Below are 15,890 nucleotides of genomic sequence, written 5' to 3'. Positions count from 1 at the left end.
TCGATTAGGAGTCTTCCATTGGCTCATCTTCGAGCCTGAGCAGTAAACTACACTTCCCGGCGTGCCTGTGGTGGCTCCCTGCTTCCGGCCGACGTGTCCCTCAGGAAGAGGAGTGGTTGGGACCAAAGCGACATGGCGCCTCCGGCCCCCGGTCCGGCCTCCGGTGGTTCTGGGGAGGTGGACGAGCTATTCGATGTGAAGAACGCCTTCTACATCGGCAGCTACCAGCAGTGTATCAACGAGGCGCAGCGGGTTAAGGTGCGGTAGTTCCAGGGTGGGGACATTGGGGACGGAGGCAGAGGCCGCTTCGTGGTGGCCGGGGGTCGCGCTCTGTTTTAAAAAATTTTTCTTCTGGTGGCATTTCCACCCCCCACGCTGCTCTTCAGAGGGAGTGAGGGTTAATCTTCGTTCCAAGACAAAAGCCAGAGCAGTGGCAGTTTTTACTTCTCAGAGCGCTCGCTCTGCAGCCAGGAAGGCTTTTAAGTAAAAGGGTTTATGTCCCTATAGTAAACAAGAACGGTAATAATTCTCATTCGTTGGGCGCCCACACTGGCCACATACCCTCAATACTTGTGAGGTAGGAACTTTTTGTCGTCATTTTACAGATGAGAATACCGACGTTCAAGAGAGAAATGACTTCCCCGAGGTTACCTGGCCCACTAGCCCGGTTATTACTCCCAGACTGGCTCATTCATTCATTTCTCAGTGAGCATCTCTGTGGGTCAGGCAGTGTGTTCGTGCTGGGCTCAAAACAGTAACAAAATGGACTCAGCTCTCAGCTGTCTTTTGGGAATCTCAGCCTTGCAAGGGCGACAGACAATAAATGAGTAAATAAACAAGTGAGGCTGTGGTGTGATGGAGACTGGTGGGAGTGAGCGTGGCGGTTTGAGAGCTAGAAAATAAATCTTCAGGCAGGGCCCAGTCATTGAGCTGATGACAAGAGAGGGGAAAACAAGGGCTGTTAGCAGGACCTTTGGACATGGGCACTGTCACTTTGAGTGAACCATTGGAGAATTTTTAAGAGCAGGGTGCATGACAGCCTAGTGTTACAAAAAGAGTATACAAAGGAACCAGTGAATAGTATTTATAACTTGAATACTATGTATAGGCAAGGGAAGATAAAAAGTATTTAGTCTGAAATTGAAGGAGGAGTGGCTTTACATGGAGGTGGTCCAGTCAGACCATATCGCTCTCTTTTTTGTTTTTTGTTTTTTTAAAGATTTTATTTACTTATTTTCAGACAAGGGGAAGGGAGGGAGAGAAACATCAGTCAATTGCCTCTCGCATGCCCCCCCCCCCGGGGGGGTCTGGCCCTCAACCCAAGCACGTGCCCTGACAGGGAACCAAACCGGCGACCTTTTGGTTCACAGGCTGGCATTCTATCCACTGAGCCACACCAGCCAGGGCCAGGCCTTACCTTTCTGATTGTCATTTGAACCTGAGACTGAACCTTGAGAAACATCTAATCCCATAAGTTGCTACAAAGGTGCTGAGGCAGGTGTGAGCTCAGGTTCGTCAAGGCATAAGAGGCTGGTGCTGCAGAAGTCGGAGAGGTGTCAAGGGGGAGAAGGAGAATGAGGTGGGCAGGGTGAGGGGCCGGGCCTTGGGGCCACAGCAGGGTTTTGGATTTTATTCCAAAGGTGTGTGGTGCCATCAGGGCACCAAAGAAGGGAGTGGCCGATGTTGTCACAGAGGCAGCCAGATGATTGGGAGGAATTTGGACTCTGAAGTAGGGAAGGCTTACTTTCCATGGTTCTCACCTTTGGCAACGAACCCGATGTTTCTGAGCTTCTATACAATGGAGATAAAACCTCAGACAGACTTCAGGAAACTGTTAGGATTTGTTGACATAATATTTGCACAATTGTATTAATTTTATATGGTTACCTTGACAACAACTTACAACACACGGCTTGAGACAACACTAATTTATTATTTCTCACAGTTCCTGTAGGTCCAAAGTCCAATACGGCTCTCACCATGTTAATTTCAAGGTGTCAGCCAGGCTGTGTCTTTTCTGGAGGTTCTAGGGAAGAATCTGCTCCCAAAGTCCTTCAGACCGTGGGCCCTCTGCCTGGGGCCACTCTTAGCTCCTAGAAGCTTGACTCCGATCCTCAACCTTGAATGTGTTCCCCCAACACCCCCATCTTAGAACCAGCCATGGGGTTCTCACAGTTGAAGTCTCTCGGATTTCCCCTTCTGCTCCATTCCTTCTGCCTAGTCTCCACTTTAAGTCTTCTGTGATTAGACTGGGCCCTCCCTGATAACCAGCACACTCTCCCCATTTTAGGGTCCATAACCTTAATCACATCTGCGAAGTCTCTTGCGATGTGATGTAAGCTGTTCACATGTCCCAGGGACTGGCGTCAGCATCTCTGGGGAACCTTATTTGGCCCACCCCCAGAATTGTACGTGCCTCCTTGTGGGGGTAGTGTAGACGGAGAAGATTGAGATAGACCTGGGCTCAGTTCCAGCTCTGCTATGTTGTCTCTGCAACCAGGGCTGAGCCGCTGCACTTCTCTGAGCCTCAGTTTCCCCTCCTGTCAACTGGGAACAATGACACCTGCCTCAATAGGGTCACTGTGAGATTCAGCATTCCCTTTATGTTTACCTTTTGGCTTCTACCATGTGTCTGTGCTCCTTACATCATAGCAATGCATTCCTTGAGTCTTCTTGCAGCATGATACGCAAATTTTACATTGCTGCTGAAAGAACCACTGTGACCTGCCGTATGTAGGAAGTGACTGAAAACAAAGGAAGTCCTACCAGTGGTCACTGGCTGGAAGCACACACAACCCAGCTTCTGAGCCATGGACATGGTAAGATGTTATCCCTGAGGCATCCAGAGAATGGGAGCACTGTCCCCGCTGAGCCATCTGAGGTCATTCAGTTCTGGTCCATGGAGGACCTTAAGCCTCTTAGGCAGCCTGTACTGCATTGAATGCTATCCCAAAAATATGTTCACTTGGAACCTATTAATGTGACTTATTTGGAAAAAGGGTCTTCACAATGTAATTCTTTTTATTTTTATTTTTTAATTTATTGATTTTAGAGAGAGGAGAAGGGAGAGAGAAAGAAACATCAATTTGTTGTTCCACTAACTTACACATTCATTGATTGACTCTTGTGTGTGCCGTGACTGGGACTGAACCCACAACCTTGGTGTATCAGGACAATGCTCTAACCAACTGAGCTAAACAGCTAGGGCCAGTTGTAAATCAATGGAGGATCTCTATAGATTTAAGAAGGCCCTAAGTTGAATGACTGATGTTTTTCTAAGAGAAAGGCAAAGAGAGATTCGAGGGAGGCAGAGGCTGTGGTGATACAGCCATCAACCAAGGAACACCCGGAGCCACCAGAAGCTGGACAAGGCAAAGGATTCTCTAGAGCTTTAGAAGGGAGAGCAACCCTGCTGGCACCTTGACCCCGGACTTCGGGCCTCCAGAACTGTGAGAGAGAGGTTTCTATTGTATTAAGCCATCAGTTTGTGGTAGTTTGGTACAGTGGCCTCAGCAACCTCAGACAGGCATGACCTGAGGTGGCCCAAGTGGAACACTGATGTGTCCCAACACTATGTTACCATCACGTCCGTTTGTCAGACATTTCTCAAGTGCCCACAAGATGGCAGGCAGCACCCAGGTATTGGGCACGAAACAGAAGGAAGCCTCAGAGGAGCTGACCATCTAGTATGGTTGGGCGACTCTGATGGCTACACGGACAGTAGGGGGAGGGGATGCAAACCCCCACCCCCACTCCATCACTAGCCTCTCCAGACAGCACTCCTTGCTCTTAGGCTTGGCTGCACCTGCGTACCGCCTGGGGCCAAGGGGACCGCCCTGGTGTCAGGCAGCGCGGGTAAGCACGGGCCCCCTGTGTTGGGAGTGTTGGTTTCTGAGCTCCCAGGCGATTCTGACAAGCTGTCAGTACTGGGGACCTGAGAGCTCACCTGGTGGCAAGTATCAGGGTCCCTCGAGTGCCCCTGGTCTATACATCTGTCCTTGTCCTTATACCTCCCAGAAGCTCTCCTCCCCTTGGCTGATTGAGAGGGTCCTGAGCATTCACGTGTAGCTTTTAGGTGAGGCCTTGGCAGTCCTGCAGTGTCGGTGGTAGTGGTGCCTGTTTTACGGATAGGGCAGTTGAGGCTCAGAGCCACCTCTGGGACCTAGGTCCCCCTCAGAGTCCCCCACTGTGTCCTTGCTTTGAAGATTCCCAAGAGCCAGCATATTGGTTTTTTTACTGAGGGTGATGTGGGGCCACCCAGATGGATTGTCCTCACCACTGTCCACCTCTGAGGGTCACTTGAAAGTCATTTATTTAGCAGACATTGTGTTCCAAATCATGGCCAGATCCCCAGCCTGGTCACCAAGGCCAGAGATAGCCACTGGGACTCTGCGGTGAAGTTGGGCTGAGTCAGGCTGGGGCCAAGAACCAGCTTCTTGTTTGTACTCTCCCTTGGCCTGGGAGGAGGACACGCTCACCATACTCACCCTCCTCACCCCTATCCCTCAGGCTGGGTGGGGGAAGGCATGGTGACAAGGAATCCGGGTCTCGCTCTGGGAGAGGGCAGTCCTGGTGTATCCCCACCTGTGGAACTGCAGACCCTTGGTTGCTGTGCTTTAGCAGCTGTACAGGCCATCTGTGAGGCTTTTGTAGATGCCACCCCAAGGTGGCCGGGCCCCCTTGCCATCTCACTTTTCTCTCCCAGCTCCCCAGGTGCATGTCCCAGTGCTGCCACGCCCTGTGGGCTGAGCTGCTCTGTGCCCACCCATCCCAGGTGCCAAAGGGCCTCCGGGAAGTTGGCCAGTATGCTGGGGTCCCAAAACTGTCTCCCAAGGGAAGGTCCCTCTTCTGCCTGCACCCTGCTGGAACCTCCCTCACAGTCCCACAGTGAATGCTGTGTGCGGTCACCTCATCTCTGCTCCTCAGCTCTGGGCAATGGCTGAGCCAAGGGGGTGCAGCCTGTGGACCTTGTCCCCAAGTACAGGGAGGACCCGAGGTCTCACCTGGCCCAGGGTAGACCCAGACGTCACTGTGCTGGGACAGCAGAGTTGAGCTCCCAAAAAGGTCCTCTGAGTGAGGCAAACTTTCGTCTCTTCTGTGTGTCCTGTTCGGAGAGTGTTTTGAAACAAAAGCAGAAGAAGAGCAAGCTACATGGAACTATTTGTCGCAGAAAGTAAAGTCTTCTGTACATCTCCACCTTGGTCTCATCTGTGCTCTGGCATCACCTGTCCCCTTGTCCTGTGGCTGGAGCAGTTGTGACACTTTCAATGGCCAGTTCCTCACCTGGACAAATGGTTGACAATTGAGCCTCCGTTCCAGGTGATGTCAGGATGGGACAAAATCAGATGCCCGCCATGCTGTGTGTCCTCAGTGAAAGTCACTCCTGCTGCCCAAGTTTTCAGGAAGCTGAGAGCCAGGGCCTGGACGCCACCAGGGAAGCTGTCCAGTGCTGGCCTTGGAGGGCCTGTCCAGCACATGGCCCTCTGCATCCTGACCTGCCTCTGTTTCCACAGCTGTCAAGTCCGGAGAGAGATGTGGAAAGGGATGTCTTCCTATACAGAGCATACCTCGCACAGGTGAGCACGGGCTGTGACCGCCAACATCCTTGGGATGGGAGAGGAAGGGGCAACTGGAAGGATGAGAGGTACCTGGGGGTGGTCGGTGCCGGCTTCCGGTGTTGCAGCCTCACTGGAGTGATGCCGGAGTCCCGAGAAGCCCTCAGTGTTCCAGGAGCTCAGGACGTAGAACCCTTATGGCAGGTGAGGGCGGGTGGAGCTGACAGCATGCTTGTCTCTTCACAGAGGAAGTACGGTGTGGTCCTGGATGAGATCAAGCCTTCCTCGGCCCCTGAGCTCCAGGCTGTGCGCATGTTTGCAGAGTACCTGGCCAATGACAGCCAGAGGTGAGGGTTAGGGAGTGGTCCCTCTTCCTTGTTCCCTCACCTCCCTGTGCTTTGGTTTCTCCCACCTGCACAGTGGGAGCAGTGATGGATTGTGCTTCAAAGGGGTCTGGGGGATGAGAGACAGGACATGTGCATAGATGCTCTCAGGGATTCTGGGGGGCTGCCTGAATGCACAGCCCCTGGGCATTGCAGAAGGGGCCTCTCCCAGACATGCAGGGCAGGGACCTTCGGCATGACAGGGGAGGTCGCTGTACCACCTCCTGCCTCTCTCTCCAAGAGGGGAGCCAGGTGGAGTGCAGATGGGTTTACACCAAACCTCACCCTAAGCTGTGGGTTCCCCCGGCCCCAGACTGCACACCAGCAATTGTCAAACTCCTAAGGGCAATGGCCAGGAGAGGTTGGGGGGAGGGGCTGTGAGGACCCAAAAGTCCCATGCCCCGCTGTGGCCCATGGTGTGCCTCGCCTGCCCACACTAGGGCCAGGGCGGAACTCTACAGACCTAGACCCACCAGTGCTTGGCCACGCAGCGTGCTGGCCTCGGGTGGTTCCTGTCTCACATTTTCACAGGCTATTCTCTGGCTGCAGGATGCTCACCTAGGTGCATGTGAGCTCACACCTCTTGGCTGTGGGTTGGAGTCAGGTGATCCTGCTTTACCTGTGCATGGCGCATTCACACATCCCGCAGGCGCCTCGGCCCACAGCGGGGAGCTGTTGCGCTCTGCTCTGCGGGCAGTATCCACCCCCACCCCCATCCTGTCGTAGCTACAGGAATCCACCCCCACCCTGCCCTGTCACAATGGCATCTGATGCCTTACAGAGGGGCTTTCCCCAGTCTTTGCCCTCTGGAGCTTCCTAGACCAGGGTGTGGTCCTGACCTTGGTGACACCGTGCTTCCCTCTTGGGGAGCTGCAGCTGTGGGTGAGACTATTGCTGTGACCGCCCCCCACCCCCAATGTCTTGGCCCTGACACCACCTCCTGTGATTGGGCTCCTTCCCCTGTGAAGCCCAAGGCTCAGGGCGTTTGCTCATGACTAGTGGCAGCTGAGTGTACCCCCCTCCCAGGAGACATGTCCATGTCCTAGCACCCAGGAACTGAATGTGACCTCACTGGAAATGGGGTGTTCGCAGATGTGAGTAGTTAAGTACCTTGAGATCATCCTGCCTATAGGATGCACCGTAAGTCCAGTAACTGGTATTCTCGTAAGAGACAAAAGAGGAGGTGGGAAGACAGAAGCAGAGATTAGGGTGAAGCCGACGCACATCAAGCACTGCTGCAGACACCAGCACCAGGAGAGAGGCCTGAGACAGACTCTGTTAGAGCCCCTGGAAGGAGCCAGCTCTGCCCACACCTTGATCTCAGACTTCTGAGACTCCAGACCTGTGAGAGGGTAAAGTCCTGTTTGACTCTCCAGTTCATGGTGCTTTGTGTCAGCAGCTCCAAGAACCAAGACAAGGGGCCTCCTGAGGCTATCGTTTCTCTTGTTCTATACTTCGTTAGCCACGGTGACAAGCGCTGTTCTCATATGGAAAGGGAGGTAACTCCAGGGACCCTCCAGGAGCGGTGGCTGCTTTGATCATTATAGAAGAGAACCCACAGGTAGTGTGGGGCATGGGATGAGTGCTCAGGAAAGCAGAGTGGTGTGTGGTGCATCCATCCCAACAGCACACACTGCTGTCCCTTGCAGACAGCCAGCAAGCAGACAGCGGAGGCCAGGAGGATAGCTACAGTACATGACAGGAACAACAGATGACACTAGTATGGCAATGACAGCAGTAGGCAGCACGGCCACACCCTGTGTGCCGGGAACCAGGCAGGAGACTTCGGGAGGTGGCTCGGGCTCCTTGCACCAACCCCAAGTGACCCTGTACACGAGCCCAGTGTGCAGAGCAGGAAACAGGCTCCTGTGTGAAGTCATTTGTCCTTCAGGCACTTCCTTGGTGGGTGCAGAGACAGTGACAGATCTGTCTCTCTCCTCTAGGGCCCTCAAACACAGGCACTTGGCCAGTAGCACCCCAGCACCTGTATAGCAGATAGGCATGTGTAGATGAATAGTAGCGGTGATGCAAACTGGACCCTCACCTCAATTCTCTCTTCAACTGCTCAACAGGCCTTTAACACATGGGGTTTCAGCTCCATTTTCCAGTTAAGCAGAGCATGGCTCAGGCCCCCTGGGGCTCCAGGCTGTCTGGCTGATCCTTGCCCCAGCCCTGATTGCCCTGATTCCAGCTGGGCGGCCAGCCCTTGGCCCCCAGCCCAGCATGTCACCCACCTGGCAGGCTGGGCCAGGACACAGGCTTCTTCAGGAATGCAGCAACATCACTAGCGTGAGATTCATCTGTGCAGCCTCCTGTCCCCGCACAGGTCAGCCTGTCCCTCCATGTCAAGGGCAGAGTGGACACAGCAGCCTGCCAGCTCTGCGGTCCAGGGGACCCTAGGTCTGGGCTGTCATTCGTGCTGCCTGGTGGGCGTGGCCTCTCTTGCACCGGATCTCCCCCATGAGGCCTGGAGTGCCCAGCCTTGGTTTCCCTGACTGAGAAGTGCCTCGCGGGAAGGTGGCGAGGCTGGCATGCAGTGGTGCTAAACAGAGACAGCTGGTCCTGTTCTGCCCTCTGGCAGCTCGTCACCACTGGGGGCCTACCTCACTCTCTTTGGGGGTGTCTGTTCCTACAGAGAGGGCACCACTTCCTGCTGTGGGCCCTAAATGCCTTGTCTGAACAGGGACACAATTATCGCTGAGCTAGACCGAGAGATGAGCAGGAGTGTGGACGTGACCAACACCACCTTCCTGCTGATGGCTGCCTCCATCTACTTCCACGACCAGAACCCAGACGCTGCCCTGCGTGCACTGCACCAGGGGGACAGCCTGGAGTGGTGAGTGCATACCCTGTTCCGGGGCAACAGCCTGGAGCAGGGACGGCCTGGAGGGGTGAGTGGCCCTTCCACTCTCTGGGCTGCTCAGGGCCTCTTTGTCTGTTGTCATGGGAATGGTGAGGTGGAGGCTGCTTTGAGAGATCCGCAGGGTTCAGGCTGGCCGCTCAGGCTGCAGCTCCAGTTCTTGGTCCATAGACACTCCTTTCTGCACAGCTGGGCCACTGTTCCAAGGACACGGTGCCCAGGGCTGAAAACCCTGTTCTGAGGGCAGAGCAGAAAGTACCTTTGTCTCTGCCCATGGTTTCTGCACACACCCCCTTTGTGTTCTGGCCCTGGCTGTTCCACGAGCTCCCTGGCTCCCCCGCCCCCCGCAAGGCCCTTCCCTGAGGATGACCCTTGTTTAGGCCACTCTGAGCCTGCACTGCCTCCAGGGTGCTGTGTCCAGAACTCTGGCCTCAGAGGTTGGAACTGCCCTCTCCAGCGAGCTCTTGGTGCCTGCCTTCGCTCGGCTCGTTGGTCACCACACATTTGTTACATACCTGTTTACGTCCCGCCTCAGTTCGGAAAGGGGTTTGCAGCAGCTTAGAAACAGGTGTGGTGCAGGGCCAACAAGGCAGTGGACTCCGTGAGTGTTTCTCAGGCTTCTACAAGGGCTGCTCTGGGTGCTGGGTCCCGTTCCGGCCAGAAGACTTGGATATGAGCGGCCACAGAAGCAGTGGGCAGTGACTGCTATCTAGGGCTGAAAGGGAGGCAGTGGGTGTGGGAGTCGAAGGGGTGATCACCTGCCCCCACGCAGCATTGCTGCTGTGGCTGAATTTGGGAAGTGGCTGTGATGGGGCACAGATGCGGTGCTCAGCCTGGAGAGGGTGCCCATGGGCCTGGACTCTGGACCCCTGGGACCCCGCGGGAGCTCCCAGCCCAGGTGTGGTCAGCGGTGAGATGCGAGAGCCAGGGCCCTGGAAGGTAGATGGGGGCTGGGCCTAGTGGGCCATGCCTGGGTTTGAAACCAGTTCTCCTGGGCTGACGGTCAGCCTCAGTGTCCCCCTCTGCAAGGCAGGGCTGGTGGCCCAGGCACTCTTAGGAATGTTCTGGAAGGTGGTACCCACATGAAATCAGCCTTGGTGGGAGTAGAGTGGGAGGGTGCCCATTGACTGTCTGCCCTGTCCCACAGCATGGCCATGACAGTGCAGATCCTGCTGAAGCTAGACCGCCTGGACCTTGCCAGGTAAGTCCCTCTCTAGCTGTACGCACCTAGTGCTGCTGGCCTGGGGTCTGCATCAGGGTTGTCTGAATAGTGACGAGGCCAGGTCAGGACCCCATGTTCTCCAGAAACCAGGCCTCTGCCCTCAAGGGGGCATTCAGCATGAGGACTGTCCCAGAACGCTCCCCGAGGCCCAGAACATGGTGACATGATCGTTTCTCCAGTTACTTGATTCTAGTCCATTGGGTGACACACCATCCTTACCTGCCTTTCCTTGCAGGGATGGGGGTGGCACTGTCTGTGCCTTGGTTTCCCTCTGTGATGCAGGTGGTGTGGCAGGGTTGGGGTGGGCTTTACAAGTGTGGTTGGGCAGTATGTCTGAGCCGAAGGTGGGAGGTGGCTGCGCCAGAGCCCGTGCACCAGCACGTGTGTGCGCCCCATGAGCGAGGAACAGGGCGGTGGAAGGGGACAGCAGCCAAACCACCTGACTCTCCCCCACCTCTTTCCTCCACCCCTAGGAAGGAGCTAAAGAAAATGCAGGACCAAGATGAGGATGCCACGCTCACCCAGCTGGCCACTGCCTGGGTCAACCTAGCTGTGGTGAGCCTTTGGCCATGCGTGGGGGGCAGGCTCTGCAGAACATCAAGTGCTAGGAGGGGGCCCCTTGAATCTGGAGCTGCTGCTCCCGTTGGGGGAGTACAGGTGTGGGGCTCCATGGAGGCACTAGATCACTGCTTATTTGGTGCCGGAGACCCATCCCCCAGAGGAACCCCCACCCCAGGCCATCCCTGTCATGTTTCTCGCTGCACTCAGCCTTAACCCCATTCCAGGCTTCTCCAGCTGAGTGGCTTGGCCAGAGTTAGAGTGAACAGTCTGGCTGGGGGCTCCAGCCAGTCTTGGGGTGCATCTACCCACATGTCTCCCCGGAGATATGCCCCCTCCTCCAGGGCCTGACACCGACTGGATGCTGCGCAGCTTGCGCTGTGGGCTCCCAGCGCGGGGCGACTGCCACCGTCCCCCTGGCGCCTTCCCCCCGCATGCCTGGGCACCTCCTCCCCCATCGCCTGGCAACAGCCCCTTTTCTGGTTTTTGGCACTTGGCGTCCATTCTCTGAGTTGCTCTTTTGTGTGAGCCTTTTAAAATGTGCTCCCCATCTGCGTGTCTACAACTGCCCTGGGGGGTTGAGGCCTTACCCAGGCTGGTTGCCAGTATGTGTTCGGTTTCGTGGGACAAACCCCTGATGACTCCCTCTGCTAGGCTTATCCATTTTTACAAGCACATCTTGGTCTCGGACTCCCTTGCAAGTGTGACCCCGCATCTTTAGCAGGAGGACAGAACTCAGAACATGCTGGGCAGGGGCAGGGCTACAGAGAAGAGGCCACCCTTGACAACCCATGTGACCCAGTGGTCTCCACTTGACCTCAGCCTGAACGCCCATGGGTTCCTTCTCCCTTTGGGAGCTTCAGCTTCAAGTCTGTGAACTGAGGGCTCGGGGAGCCAGGTGTGAGGTGGCTGCGTGCTGCTGTGGCCCCGTCGGCAGAGCGCAGGCGGTGTGGGGGTCCCTGCACAGGGGAGTGTCTAAGGCGTGCCTGCCGTGGGCTGGCCAGGTGCTGGAATTGCTCCGCTCTCTGTGGGAACAGGCTGGGGTAGGGCTGGCAGCAGGGCGACAAAGCTGTGATGTCAGAACTGTCCCCACAGGGTGGTGAGAAGCTGCAGGACGCCTACTACATCTTCCAGGAGATGGCCGACAAGTGCTTGCCCACCCTGCTGCTGCTCAATGGACAGGCGGCCTGTCACATGGCCCAGGGCCGCTGGGAGGCCGCTGAGGGGGTGCTGCAGGAGGCACTGGACAAGGTAGGGCAGCCCAGCCCACGCCCCAGGGCTCCCGGGGAGGATGGCAGGTGACACGGCCACGTGGGGATTTTAATGCCAAATCAGCTAAAAATTGTGATTCAAACAAAAATCCTGATTCCAGCTTCTCCTGGAAATGGGAGGACCTCGTCAGCTAGGGCCTGAGTCGGCCTGAGCTGAGCCGGCATGCGTGCCTCAGCCCTTCCTCGCTGTTCCCTTGGCTGCCTGGTCTCGGGGCCTCAATGTGACGCCCCACCTGGGCCTGTATTTGGAAGAGATACCCGCTGTTCACTGTGAGGGAGGGGAGAGCGGGCTGCAGTCAGGAGCTGTGACTGGATCCTGTCGAGAAGAAGGACCAAAAAAAAAAAAAAAGACCAAGAACGTCATCCTCTGGAGTGGCTGTTCCCTTCTTCCTACCAATCTCTGAGGTCTTTCACTATATTTTTATTTATTTTTTTTAAAAGACTTAATTTATTTTTAGAGAAAGGGGAAGGGAGGGAGAAAGAGAAGGAAACATCAATGTGTGGGTGCCTCTTGCACACCCCGTACTGGAGACCTAGCCTACAACCCAGGCATGTGCCCTGACTGGGAATTGAACCGGCAACCCTTTGGTTTGCAAGCCGGCACTCAGTCCACTGAGCCTCACTAGCCAGGGCTTCACTGTATTTTTATAACCAGAAAAGTTATCAAAAGTCTTTTCCATTTTGGGAAAACATCTTTTAATATAATGAGAAACTGACAGCAGTAGGAGTCTTTCTCCCTGTTCCTCTCTGCAAGGGACTAAATTATCAGAATATTGTTTGCGGAGTGGGAACAGGCCAAAAGGGTGTTAGTCCAGTGGTTCTATGGGGTGGTGTCCTTAGGCTGCACCGGTGGAGCTACCTCACCCTGTCAGGATGCTGTGTGCTGGCAGGAGAAGCTGGGTCTCCGAGAGAAGGGCCGCATAGGGTGGAGCATGCCTGTGGAGGCCGTGTCTCCTGGGTGGTACGTCTCTGCCTCAGTTTCCTCAGCAGGGCTCCCCACTATGTCCCTGCCTTGCAGCCACCGAGGGCTCTGGCTTAGATTCCTGGCCAAGGCAGTGGCCAGCCGGTTCCCAGGGTTCTCTGTGTCTCAGAGTCCAGCGTGGGCGGGTGGAGTGATGTCACCCTCCTGGAGGTTCTGGTAATTTCCCAGCAGCTTCCTGCCAAGGCCTCCAGGGAACAGGCCCGGCGGGTGGGGTCCACTTGTGGTCTCAGACTTCAGGGCTGTGGCAGCCCTGAGGCTGGCGTTGAGGCTGCCTTTGGCCCGGCTTTGTTACTTTGAGATTTGAGATAAACAGGCCCTTCCCCAATTGTGACGGGTAAGGGGACTCTGTCCTGGTCTGAGCTAATGAGTCAATAGCTCAGAGGGGAAGCAGCTGGTGTAGTGGGAGGGCAGGAGGGATGTCCCCGCGGTCACCGCCTTGCAGATTGGCCAGTGTGGGGAGCACTCAGGATCTTGGAGTCTTGACCCTGTCCCACATCTGAGGGTATGACCTTGTGTAGGTCATGTACCCACCCCAGGGCAGTGGGGGAGGGACATCATCCTGCCCAAGATAGGGGTAGGCAGGTCAAGTTCAGGGCCTGGAGGTGCTGACCCTTCTTCCCTGGTGTCTCCATGTTTTCAGGACAGTGGCCACCCGGAGACGCTGGTTAACCTCATCGTCCTGTGCCAACACCTGGGCAAGCCTCCCGAGGTAGGCTCTCTTGCCGAGTCTGGTGCCTGGGGGTTGTCTGGCCCTCACGATGCCGTCCTGGGGTGGTTGGAGGTTTCTGCTGTGGCCTCGGCAGCTCAGGGCCTCGAGATCTGGACTTCAAGGTTGGCCAGGGGTCAGGGCAAAAACTCATTCCCCACGAGCAGGTACAGTTGCCGTCACTGATGGGCCCTGGGAAGTTGGAGTTGAAGGTGCTCTCCCAGGGCCACAGGTCAGCTGCTCCCATGGGTCCTTTGGACAAGTGGTCTGAAGCTCAGAGGGCATTTGGGCTCGGGCCCCAGCCTGTGCCACCTCAGGGTTTAGGATAGGCAACCGGATGGAAAGGGGGCCCAGGAGTGATCCCACCTTGTCTGAGGGTGGGGAGGGAGGACGATGCTGGGGCACCACTCATTTGGGCGAGTGACCCAGGGGCCCAGCCAGGGGTCGTTTCTCGGCCCCTGTAGAATGGCTCTCGGTAGCCTCAGGTAGGGCGGTGCAGGACAGAGGATGACCCTCCCAGTCCAGAAAGAGACCCAGACTCCTAGTCTCAGGGAGACAGAGCCAGACAGACACCCCAGCCCCACGCTGTCAGAGCTGGGCCTGACTGGTAAGGTAAGCCTGGCAGCAAAGGTTCTTCTGGGCCCAGGTTTCAGTCGCAGGCCTCTGGGTGCCTGAAACCCATTTCCTTTTCCCGCCTCATCCCACCTGACTTGCCCTGCGCTCTTCCTGGCCTCCCACCCTCTCGTGGGCCCAGGGCCCTGCCCGCTACTGTGAACCCCGTGGCGCATATCCTATCTACGTGCCAAGCTCAGGTTCTGTTCCAGCTGGGGCAGTGGAGGACATGTGGGGAGATCAGGGCTCCTGGCATGGAGTCTGCTGGGTGACCCTCGTCCCACCCCATCCCTGCCCTGTATGTCAGAGCCACGGGGGTACCCTGTCTTTAGCTAACCCAGCCTCATCTTCCCCACAGGTAACAAACCGCTACCTGTCCCAGCTGAAGGATGCCCACAGGTCCCACCCCTTCATCAAGGAATACCAGGCCAAGGTGAGCCCCAGACCCCGCCAGGCCTGCCAAGGAGGGACCAGAACTCAGGCTCCAACTCACATGTGCTCCCCTTTCTTTCTGCCCCTCGTTTCGTGCCGAAGGAGAACGACTTTGACCGGCTGGTACTGCAATATACCCCCAGCGCCTGAGGCCGGCCCCAGATGCAGTTTCCACAGTGGGAAGGTGAGGCCCAGCCCTGCTTCCCTCCCCACTGGGCACTCGCCTTCATTCATCCTGTCGCCCTCTCTTTGGCTGGCCAGAGGCAGGGGCTGGAGGGCCAGCCCTCTTCTGTCAATAAATGTCTCCACTCCGGGTATCTCCACCCAGTCCGTGTTCGCTCTAGATCCTGTGAGGGGGCTGTGTGGGAGCCAAGGCTGGGACAGGAGGGGCCTGGGCACAGGATCCTGGAGACCAGGATCCACGAGCAGCAGCTGCAGAGACTCCCTTACCCCGCAAAGCAGCTGCCCTGTGCTGCCGAGCTGAGGGTGGCACAGCCGTGTCCCTCAAGCCCAGTTGGCATACAGGGAAACTGAGGCACAGAGCGGTCACAGCCATCATGACAGGAATCAGACTTCAAACCGAGGATCCCCAGGTGGTCTGTAGGTGGTGAGGGACCGGAAGCACTGAAGCCTCAGTTTGGCTGAGCAAGGAAGGAGTGTGCTGGGTCCTCATGGAAGTAGACATCAGCCCCCACCAGGCCGCTGCTCCCCAGGCCCCTGTTCCTTGCTGCTGCTGTGCAGTGAGTCATCAGCCCACTGTGACCCACTGTGGTTGGGGCTGTGGGTGCTGGAGTGGCCAAAGCAGTGAGCTCCCTGCCCGGAGAAAGAAACAAATAGTGATCGCCCTGTGAGATAAGGAGACCAGGACAACAGAGGGAAGTGGGTAGGTGGGTTAGGGGGCCTCTGGGATGAGGTTACCATCAAGCTATGTCCGCCCAAACAATAAAGTTGCTGCCAGGCCAGGTTCCGGGGGATGAGCATCCTAGGCAGCAGGAACAGCCCATACAGAAGCTCTGAGGCCACACTGGGCTCCATGCCCTGGACAGGGCTTCTTGCCCTTTGTCCCTGGACCAGTGTCTGGGTCCTTCCCAGGAAGGAAATAAGACACTTGGATTCTCAGTCCCTCATCACCAGGACTACACGGAGCAAGGGTCCCCCATCAGTGGAGCTGGCCCCTGGCCCCTAGGGAGCTCAGCAGGGGAGAGGTACAGAGGACTCTCCTGGCGGGGGCATCCGTCGGGGGAGAAGAGGTCTCTCAGGTGGGGCAGGAAAGGGGCACCAGCCCAAGGACCTCAGCATCCCCTTTCCA

The 15,890-nt window shown here is 56.5% G+C and overlaps 1 protein-coding gene across 1 annotated transcript; it reads left to right on the top strand.

Moving 5' to 3' along the window:
- Positions 1-99: 99 nt before the first annotated feature.
- On the top strand, positions 100-14,901 carry COPE (COPI coat complex subunit epsilon). Its single transcript, XM_054578910.1, has 10 exons — positions 100-258; positions 5,514-5,576; positions 5,802-5,902; positions 8,622-8,774; positions 9,946-9,999; positions 10,494-10,575; positions 11,674-11,829; positions 13,472-13,540; positions 14,508-14,582; positions 14,684-14,901. Exons 1-10 carry the CDS (start codon positions 133-135, stop codon positions 14,729-14,731), a joined length of 927 nt encoding a protein of 308 aa, XP_054434885.1. The 5' UTR covers positions 100-132; the 3' UTR covers positions 14,732-14,901.
- The last annotated feature ends 989 nt before the right edge of the window (positions 14,902-15,890 follow it).

The sequence above is a fragment of the Pteronotus mesoamericanus genome, unplaced genomic scaffold (genome assembly GCF_021234165.1).
Source record: "Pteronotus mesoamericanus isolate MK-2021 breed Mesoamerican mustached bat unplaced genomic scaffold, CSHL_Meso_final contig_502, whole genome shotgun sequence".
Classification (NCBI taxonomy): domain Eukaryota; kingdom Metazoa; phylum Chordata; class Mammalia; order Chiroptera; family Mormoopidae; genus Pteronotus; species Pteronotus mesoamericanus.
This window is presented reverse-complemented; position numbering and strand designations above follow the sequence as displayed.